Source organism: Capricornis sumatraensis, chromosome 10 (assembly GCF_032405125.1).
Source record: "Capricornis sumatraensis isolate serow.1 chromosome 10, serow.2, whole genome shotgun sequence".
Lineage (NCBI taxonomy): Eukaryota > Metazoa > Chordata > Mammalia > Artiodactyla > Bovidae > Capricornis > Capricornis sumatraensis.
In genome coordinates this window covers 58752152-58762827 of record NC_091078.1, presented here as the reverse complement: position 1 = coordinate 58762827, position 10676 = coordinate 58752152, and the positions used below count along the sequence as shown (strand labels likewise).

General features: G+C 44.0%; 1 protein-coding gene across 2 annotated transcripts in view; it reads right to left on the bottom strand.

The window, feature by feature from the left end:
• Positions 1 to 1703: 1703 nt before the first annotated feature.
• Positions 1704 to 10676, bottom strand: part of MYRIP (myosin VIIA and Rab interacting protein) — a 217635-nt gene continuing 208662 nt past the window's right edge. For both annotated transcript variants that reach the window (XM_068982132.1, XM_068982134.1), the window contains 4 exons: positions 7298 to 7402; positions 7125 to 7185; positions 5632 to 5750; positions 1704 to 2202 (listed from right to left, as the gene is read on the bottom strand). In XM_068982132.1, coding sequence (XP_068838233.1) covers positions 2170 to 2202; positions 5632 to 5750; positions 7125 to 7185; positions 7298 to 7402 — 318 coding nt within the window. In that variant the 3' untranslated portion in view covers positions 1704 to 2169. The remainder of the gene's footprint in view (positions 2203 to 5631; positions 5751 to 7124; positions 7186 to 7297; positions 7403 to 10676) is intronic.

Below are 10676 nucleotides of genomic sequence, written 5' to 3'. Positions count from 1 at the left end.
AACCAAAAACCAAACAAAACCAAACAAAAATCACACACCCACAAGCATTATTTTCATAAATGACTTTTACTTCTTTATCATTTTTCTTGACAGTATTTCTCGGCAATGTGCATATAACATGAAGGCAAGCATACTTTCAGAAGTCATCAAAGATATGGTCCTGTTGGCCTGATTTTCTTAAACCTTTAAAATATTTTCATTTATAAAAATTAATCTAAATATAAATATTGACACTGAAGATCAAAATCACTTGATGACAAAATAATTCTTCTGGAACTATAACATATGCTTATGGATTTTAATAGTAAATTAAATCTTTGCACTTATTTGGCACAAGGAAACCTTTATAAAAATTCAAATGCCATAGAGCAGGCTTCTTCTTTTTTTTTTTTTGCAAGGCTTACACAGTACACATTTTTGTCAAGGAAAACTGAATATTTTAACACTATAACACAACAGTAGTTGCTTTTCATGCCTCTTAAAGAAAACGTTCTATTTGGAACTCAGATCTTTTTTGTTGTGTTTTAAAATTGTGTATTTGTTTGCTTTTAACCACACCAACAGAACAAAAAGCCAAAGATTTACTTTATTTCAAAGGACTCATTTCTGTTGGATAACACATACACAGCATCAGCAAGGAGTATTACTGGAAGATAGGTAGACCCCCATCAGGAATGGATCATAACACACATTTCAGCAGCAAGTCAGGTCTGGAAATGTGCACAGCAGCAAAAGAACATAGAAGTTGAAAACAACACAGAATGAGGCTTTGTCAGGCGTTCAAATTATACTTAGCTTAAAGGTCTGATTTTGGGAAATTAATCACTCTGGCCCTCAGTCTCCTCATCTGAAAAATGGGGATACCCACTGAATAGGGCTGCTATAAGGATTAGAATGATAAGTCTATCACCTCCTTCAGAGCGGTCCCTTAATAAACATCAGTCATGCTGTTCCTTTCCCTCCCAGCTTATACCTTCTTCCTCGGATTCAAAATATACAAGGAGAAAATTTTTTAAAAAGTTGCTAATACTCAATTAATTGAGTGAAATTCCAGTTCCATTTGCTTTTATAAACACACTCTGAACAGTCACGCGTTTGAGACCACACAAGGGGAGTTAGCTTCAACTCTTGCGTCTGTTGAATTCATAGTTTGTCCTTGCTTTATTCAGACATGCAAGTTTTCTCAGGGTGTTCCTTAACCATTTTTATCTTTAGGGTCATCTAACTACTTCAGCTGAATATTTACTGGGAGGTAAATTTTGGAGTACAGCATTTGCTTGTGTGGTTGTATTCTGCAATCATCCAGTTACCTAAAACCTCATTTAGACGTGGTCATTGCTAAACCACATCTTACTGATTCTGGGCAATGCACTAAAGTTAAGCCAATGGTGGGCTTTCTCAGGCTCCTCTCCCCTTCAGAGCGGGGAGACTCTCAGCAAGTCCAAGGAAGAGCCCTGAACTCTTGATGAGACATTGTTTCAGACAGACCTGGGCACGGCACGGGCGAGTGAGAGCTTTCTGTCCTGTGGCTTCCGACTGTAAAGTGATGGGAGGAACCGGTGGTGTGGTGGGTGAGAAGCCAGCAGGAATGAGGCAGCTAGAGGGAGACTTTGACAGTTGAGGGCTCCCCAAGTTAGACAGTCCCTGGTGCTCACTACAGGGGCATTTCACTTTTCTCCTAAGCATTTGTGGGACAGACATGCCTGTGAGAGATGAATAAGAACTGATGACTTAAATGTTAATACCCTTCCCTTCACTATCCCCTGACCTCAGCACTGTATTTTGGGACAAACTGTTGACATGTAATTCTAGTTGAGTCAAAAGGGTAAAAATAAAATAAAGTCTTAAAGACAACACACAGTAGCAAAGTGAACAGCGAAAGGATGCATCTTGAGAACAGGGAGCTCTGCTGCTGGAAGCCAGCGTCTTGGTTTTCTGTCTTGGGTTCCCCTGGGAGCCTAAGGCAGAGAGTAGGCAAGACCTTGGTGCTGACGTCTGGGTCTGCTTTCTGGCTGAGGTATCAGGACAGCCCTGTGCAGGGGTGCGCTGCGGCCTCCCCAGGCCCTCTCCTCAGGTGGAAATCCGCACAGTAATTAGATGGCTGTTGGGTCAAGGCACTGTCGTGTACGGCCGGAGGCAGTGGGTCACTGGCAGTGGAGTTCCATGGTGCTAATACATCACAGCAGACTCCAGGGTGGGCTCCTGAGGTGAGAGAAGGAGCAGATGCAATCAGCCGCTTGGTGAAAGCAAGGCGAGGCCATCAGCAACGTCAGCTGCTTTTTTATGTCAGAAAAGGTATGCATGCCCATTGCGCAGTGAAACAGTTCACAGTACTCAAAAAGTGATGCATTTCTTACATGTACTTCTTAATCCATCTGAAATTCATTTTGGTATATGGAATAAGACAAACTGATTCCCTTCCGACTACATCCCATTGGCTAATTTGCCAAGCGCAGTTTTTTTTTTTTTTTTTTTAATTATCTATACCTTCTCTACTGGTTCCTAAGGCTTAAAAAAAATCATAAAACAGATTTTCATATGTGCCTGTATCTATTTCTGAGCTTTCTATTCTATTTCATTAATCATCAGTTTCTTTACAGTTTTTAATTTATTTAAAAATCTGGCAGAAAAACCATTTTAACGTTGCAAATTGCCCTTGTCTATTTGTTCATATTTATTCCTAGATGAACTTTAGTTCCAAGAAAATCTCACTAAGAATTTTATGAGAATTAGATTAAACTATAAATTAATTTAGAAAGAAACAAATTTTTTGTGGGATTTTTAGTCATCATCTCAGTATTAAAGGTCTCGTTGCATTCCTGTAAAATTTATCTGGTACTTTATTATTTAAAGTACCCCTGCATTTAATTTGCTAATATTCTATTTAGCATGCCTCACCTCTCTGAAGAAGCACTACTGGTGTGTGATTTGTATGTGTCTGTGTGTGTAAGTAAGCATGGAGATGTGTACACATTTACCAGCCCCATCAGGCTTTGGTTGTTGGGGTTTTAACAGTTTCAGAACATGTGAGATTATTTTGAGGATTGGGGTCACAGAGGATAGTTTTATACTTTCTACCTGTGGGAATTTATTGAGGCTTTCTTTGTAGTCGGTATAAAATCAGTTTTTATAAATGGCCCATTGATGTTTGTAAAGAAAGTGAAAGCTCTGTGAAGTATAAAGTTAGATATGTTTTTAAGATATATTTATTAATTAAAGATTAATAATTACACTATTCCAAATTATCTAATTTGTACATATTTCTGGTGTACTGGGCTTCCAAGGGCTGATAAGAGAATTTTAAAGTCACTAACCATGGCACATTAAATTGCGTTGTTTGCCAGTTCAAGAAAGGCTCGTGATTTCCTTTATTTTATCAATATCTAAACATGCTCCCTCCCTGTTTCTTCTGTGTGCTTCCTGCCTTGGATACTACTTTGTTTGAAAGTAGCGTTCCTGCCCTTTCTTTTTTGTTTCCATTTATTTAGCAAATATTGTCTATCCTTTCATTTTTAACCTTTCTGTGTTATTTAAAGTTAATTAATTAAAAAAAATAATTTACTGAGGTGAAATTCACAAACATAAAATTAACCATTTAAAAATGAACAATTCAGGGGCATTTAGGACATTCTCAATGTTACATAGCCACCAGCTCAGTCAAGTTTCAAAACATACCCTCACTCTACAGTAAAACCTCTTATCCTTAAGCATTTCTTTCTATGCTCCCTCCTCAGAGCTCCTGCTGCTGCTGCTGCTGCTGCTAAGTCACTTCAGTCATGTCCGACTCTGTGAGACCCCATAGATGGCAGCCCAACAGGCTTCCCCGCCCCTGGGATCCTCCAGGCAAGAACACGGGAGTGCGTTGCCATTTCCTTCTCCAGTGCGTGAAAGTGAAGCTGCTCAGTCGTATCCGACTGTTAGCGACCCCATGGATTGCAGCCTACCAGGCTCCTCTGTCGGTGGGATTTTCCAGGCAAGAGTACTGGAGTGGGGTGCCATTTCCTTCTCCAATGCATGAAAGTGAAAAGTGAAAGTGAAGTCACTCAGTCGTATCCGACTCTTTGTGACCCCATGGACTGCAGCCTACCAGGCTCCTCAGTCCATGGGATTTTCCAAGCAAGAGTACTGGAGTGGGTTGCCATTGCCTTCTCCGAGCCCCTGGCAACCACTTATCTATGGAAGGTAATTTATTTATTGTTTTATTTTTAAAATAATTTTAAGAGAGGGGGACCTGGAGCTTTATTCTCTTTATTTTTTTGTTTGATTGAAGTATAGTTGATTTACGATGTTGTATTAGTTTCAGGTGTAGAGCAAAATGATTCAGGTATATAGGCGAGCTTCGGGCTCAGTTGCTCCAGTCGTGTCTGACTCTGTGCGACCCTATGGATTGTAGCTCGCCAAGCTCTTCTGTCCATGGGATTCTCCAGGCAAGAATATTGGAGTGGGTTCCCATGCCCTCCTCCAGGGGATCTTCCTGACCCAGGGATTGAACCCAAGTCATGTCTCCTGTGTTGGCAGGTGGGTTCTTTACCACTAGCACCACCTCGGCAGCCCAGGTGCATGTATGTATATATATTTCAGGTTCTTTCCCCTTATAGGCTGAGTTCGGCTCCCTGTGCTATACAGCAGGTCCCTCTTGGTTGTCTATTTTTATATAAACTAGTGTGTGTATGTTAATCTCAAACTCCTAATTTATCCCTCTTCCCCACCTCTGACTTTCCCCTAAGGTAGTTTATTTTTAACTGTCTTATTTATAACAGATTCCTTCCTTGGCCCTAGTGGTCTGCCCTTTTCGAGTAATAATGCATCTTTTTAGGTCTTTGCAGTAATGGCCAGGAGCCAGGTAATTGGACTTTGGAAGGTCGGGGTAATGGCTCGCCAGTGCAGCGAAGGCAGTGGGCAGCGCAGTTGCCATCTGGTGCCTAAGAGATGCAGTAACTTGTTATTCAAAAGAGCACGCCCTCCACTGTGCCATTTCCTGGTGTCTGTGTGCTCACGACACAGGGACAGTGCGGGGGGTGGAAGGGAAGGGAGCAACGGGTGATGCATAAAAGGCGACCGAATAGGTTTGTCTTGTCACCAGCCATCTTCTGCCCCCTCAGCATCATCAGTATCCCAGGGACAGTTCAGCCGGATCTTTACCTCCCACGTAAGCAGCATCGAGCATTTGCAAAATTCTGAAGCGCGTGTTGGTATAATCCCTTAGCCCTCTTACATGATCTCCAGGTTTATGCAAAGTATCCATTATCCCTTCCTTTGCCACATTTATGGGCAGCTGCTGACTTTTTTGTAGGAACACAAGTAATTAATGGCTAACAAGAAATTTAAGGAAGAGTGAATATGAACCAAAAGCAGAATAAAAACGTGTACAGCTCAATCAGACCTTACATTTTGTCTACATGTTTTTATTTCTCTTATATTAAACCTGGCTCCGAAAAGGAGCTGGAGATATAGCCGAGAGAATGTATTCACATACCCAGGAGTTTAGCAATATAAGGAACCCTGTCATTTAACCAACAGACCATGAGATCATGCAGGAAGTTCTGACTGGGCATCTACAGAAAGAATGGCTGCAGAATGGAGGTGCCATCAATAGTGAAAGTAACTGGCATTAAGACAGAGATGACTCACTATCAAATCCTTGGGGTTGCTGTTCCTTTCTTTAGCCCCGTTTGTTGAGGAGTCTTGGAGAATGAAGTTGCGGTTAAATGTTTTAATGGTGGTTGTTGAAGACGCCTCAATTTTTTCAGCTAAAAGGAAACACATAGGAATAAGTATCATCTGGAAGCTGGACTGAGGGTTAAGGAAGAAGGAGCAGCTGTCCAGTCTACCAGATTTTTGTTCTAGACTTGGCATCTCATTCTGGGTCCATAGGTCTGACTGTGGAAACATTTTGTTCTGTTTATTTATTTTGGGGTAGATCAAATAAACCAAGGCATCATTCATTGGTGGCTTTCTGGCAAAAAGGTAGCTTGGAGATAATCCAGTACAGTCTACTAACTCTTATTTGCAATTCTGAAATATAAAAGGCTCAAAAAAAAAAAAAAAAGGCAAATCTTTATCACTTTGGAGTCAAAACTGCCTAATGGCAAAACCTGACGTAAGCTGACAAGTGGCTGTTTCAGGTCCTTGTCCCACCCACAGAGCATGAGCATTCTCATACTTGGCTGCAGGGCTACTGATGTGTTTATCAGACACTACACGACACCACAGCACACAGACCGCATTACCTTTCTAATGTCCAAATGATTCTGAAACACATATAGACTCAAGGCTTTCAAAGTAAGAGCTAATGGATCTGCAGTACATTTTAATTGTTTGGGGCTCCGTGGAATAAAAAGTAGGCATTCAGTAAATGTTTGTTAAACAATGAAGGGTAGAGCCAGGACTCAAACATGTATCCACCGACCTTCCACACTTTTAGTTTGTAGGTCTAAATTTTTAGTTTGGCATCCCCACTCTGTGGCTTCTGAATCCAGGGAGATGGTTGAAAACGACCAGTAGATAAGGGTGATGGGACTGGCATTACTGGAATCCCTCTAAGTTGGGTTAGATGCCCTGAGTTAGATGCTTTCGGCGTGTGCTCACATCTCCCTGATGGTCACCATCCCAGCCCACTCTGACAGCATCCTGCTGCAGGCACCACCACTCTCTCTTAGCCCATGAGTGATGGTCAGAAGTACCAGGGAGTCAATGTCCCTGCCCAAAATAACCTTCAAGCAAAGATGAGAGTTGAAAAACCTCATCTTCCTAATTCTTTGAGCAGGAAAGTATGAGATACGGTTAATACTGTCTCCCAGAAGTCCCCATCAGGGTTTAGCATCATTTGCACAAAGAAGCAAACTATTAATACTAATCAAAGTACACTGTATTGGCTTAATTTCCTTCCCTGAATCATTTCTCTCTTCCCATATCCGTGTTTCTTGGAGTTACCTCCCACATCACATCCTTGTCCCAGGGTCTGCCTCTTGGAGGAATCCAGATCAAGACAGACTCTCCACAAGGGTAATTCAGGGTGAAAACACCTCATTAGATCTGGTCCTCAAACTCAGATCTCTGAGTTACTCTAAGTGAATGAGTCAGGCTTGATTCTTGGGTGGCTCTGTGGTCTGATGTAAGCATACCTTTCACTGGTGGAGCAGGCAGCTTCCTCCTCTGCTGCCTCGATGTGTCTATGGTTTGTACCTACAAACGGAACACAGGCATCAGTAGGCCTTTGTGAAGCCACAGGTGTTTCATCATCTGCATTTTCCAGGTCATGCGGTATTCCAGCAGATGGAGTGAGGGACAAACTCACCTGGTTCCTTTGCTTCTGGTTTCGTTTTCTGGTGAGGCGCCCACAGGGTGCTATGTTCAACCCTGCATTGGTCAGGGCTGAAATCCGGCTCTCAATATCAGAAATCTTAATGCAACAGAAAGACAGAATCAGTAGGCACAGTGTCCAGGAGGAGAGAATCTTTATTAGAAGTGTTATGAACCTATAGAAAACAAATCTGCTTTGATATGTGCTCATTCATTCATTCATTCAGCTTCTACCAGGCACGTCTCTACCTGGTACTGTAGTGGAGAAAATAAACCACGGATCCCTCTTTGTAAATTCAATTTTCCAGTTGTTAGCTCTAGAGCATGTCACCCCTGTCAGAGGTCCCTGAGGGATAAATGGAAGCCTGGGGCATGATGGGAACCCTGGCCCAGGGCCACCGGGCTCAGCATAGGGGTGGGGGTGCGGTCAAGGAGGGCTTCCCTGGGAGGCAACACGCTGTGAGTTTCGAAAGGCAAGTAGGAGCTGGAGATCCACCTTCCTTCTTCCATGACTCCGAGTTCAAAATCACAGTGCCAGGTCTTAGGTGGAGGCCCAGCAGCACCTGATTCAAGTCCGTTTCCTCTATGAAGAGGCCAAGTGGCTTTGAGAAACTTCCTCCAGTCTCTGGGCACCGGTTTCTTTCACTATAACATCGGAAGGTGAGAAGGAGCTCAGATTTCTTCTCCAATAATTTGTCTTAAGGTAGATACAGAGAACAAGAGTCCATTCAGTGCTAGGAAAGAATCCCCGTCCGTCCATGTCCCCAGGGGTGAAGAAGACATGGTCCCTGCTCTTAGAAAAGGGCATCACTGTGTGCCATCACCATGCCAAGTGCTTTAAATACGTGAACTCACTCATGCTTCGGTCATAATCCTGTGATGCAGGTACTGTCCTCTTGGTTTTACAGACGAGGAAACTGTGGCTCAGAGGGATGAGTGATGCACCCAACATCTCACAGCAGAGCTCAGAATTAATGCCAGTGCCCATGCCCGCACCATGCTGCCCCATCCTCAGAGCCCTCTTGCCAAGACCTGGCATGGGGGACACTGGAGGAGGCAGGAGGAGGCCGGCAGACCTGAGGGAGGAGGCTATGACGCAGCCTGAGTGTGCTGGGGCATCAGACTGGAGACCTGAAAGTGGGCCCAGCCCAACGTGTGGGCCCTCCACCCTGACGTCTTCACTGCCGTCCCTGTCAGTTGCTCAGTCGTGTCCGACTCTCTGTGACTCCATGGACTGTACCTGGCCAGGCTCCTCTGTCCATAGAATTCTCCAGGCAAGAGTACTGGAGTGATAGCTAGGACATGGAAGCAACCTAGATGTCCATCGGCAGATGAATGGATAAGAAAGCTGTGGTACCTATACACAATGGAATATTACTCAGCCATAAAAAAGAATGCATTTGAGTCAGTTCTAATGAGGTGGATGAAACTGGAGCCTATTATACAGAGTGAAGTAAGCCAGAAAGAAAAACACCAATACAGTATATTAATGCATATATATGGAATTTAGAAAGACGGTAACGATGATCCTATATGCGAGGCAGCAAAAGAGACACAGATGTAAAGAACAGACCGTTGGACTCTGTGGGAGAAGGCGAGGGTAGGATGATTTGAGAACAGCATTGAAACATGTATGTCACCACATGGGAAATAGATGACCAGTGCAAGTTTGATGCATGAAGCAGAGCGCTCAAAGCCAGTGCTCTGGGACAACCCTGAGGGAGGGGCTGAGGAGGAAGGTGAGAGGGGGGTTCAGGATGGGGGGACACATGTGCACCTGTGGCTGATTCATGTCACTGTATGGCAAAAACCACCTCAGTACTGTAAAGCAATTATCCTCCAATGTAAATAAATAAATAAATTAGGAAAATAAAGAATATTGGAGTGGGTTGCCATTTCCTTCTCCAGGGGATCTTCCTAACCCAGGGACTGAACCTGGGACTCTTGCATTGCAAGCAGATTCTACTATCTGAGCCACCTGGAAAGTCCATTGCCTCCCCTGTCCCTAAGCTATTTCGTGCTGCGCAAGACAAATTCTAATTCCACTGTCACTTACGGATGGCTTTTTTGGATGAAGCCTATGGAGAAAGCTGCTCTAGGAAATGCAGAGAGAAGGTCTGAAAGGGCGGCAGATATGGGAGATGCTTCCCCTATCCCGGCAGTCTTACTCAGAGAAGGAGGAGGAGGAGGCAGCTAAAGGCCAGGACGGTGGCAGCTGGTCAAAGAGCACTAGTGAAGCTGCCCAGCAGCCAGTCCCCATCAGGGGCCACTGTGCAGCCCTTGTCCCTCCCTGCCCCCCAGATGCCTTCCTATTCTGATTCCTCAAATTTCACACTGAGGAGGGCATTCCCTTGGTTTAGAGACAAATAGATTGCTAATAAACTTGTCAGTCATTAGCAACTGGTGTGAGTGAGACGCCCACACTCTCTCCTGGAAGCAGTTTTGATGGAGGGATTTGCTCAGAGGACTCCGCTCAGAGGGCTTCTCCCCTTGAAGACAGCAAGTTGCTGATCTCCTGATTTGCTGACTGCCAGGCTCTGGAATAAGAAGGGTTAATTTTCCCTGCTTTAGTCCATGGGCAAAGGATGAAGAAAGAGGAAGGGAGATTGCTGAGGGTTGGTTTTGCCTGCATTTTATCTATCTATCTATCTGCCTATCTATCTATCATTTTCTGTCTAGTTGTGTTCCATTAATTCCTAAGACTGAATATCCAGGGACCCTTAACCTCACTCTTAACAGAAGGGGATGACCATTTCAGTTCTGAGTTTTCTGGGAGCCAAAGCAAAAAGATCAGTGTAGGACTCTGTGTTCACAGATAAAGACCAAGTATTTAGGAGAAAAGCTTTTCCTGGTATTAAGAGTTAAGAGAGACTTTTCCCAGGAATGCTCACAGAGGTGACCTTGCAGGACACAGTGGCCAGCTGTTCTTAGCACGCTGCCCCGTGGATGGTCCTGCAGTCTCCTTGAGCACCGGGCAAGCCTGTCCCAAAGGTAAACTCCAAGGTGAAAGCGTCCCCGGAATCTGACCTAATCTAAGAACATAATTCAGCACATCTACCCTCCAGGCCGGCTTCCCTGGTGGCTCAGAGGTTAAAGCGTCTGCCTGCAATGCGGGGAGACCTGGGTTCAATCCCTGAGTTTGGGAAGATCCCCTGGAGAAGGAAATGGCTACCCACTCCAGTATTCTTGCCTGGAAAGCCCCATGGACAGAGGAGCCTGGCAGGCTATAATCCATGGGGTTGCAAAGAGTCGGACTCAACTGAGCTGCTAAACAACAACAACAAGGCACATTCAAACACATGGAAAATAGATATTTTGGATGCCAGGATTTTCTGCCATAAAACATGGCTCCAGTAATTTAAGCCTAGAAAAAT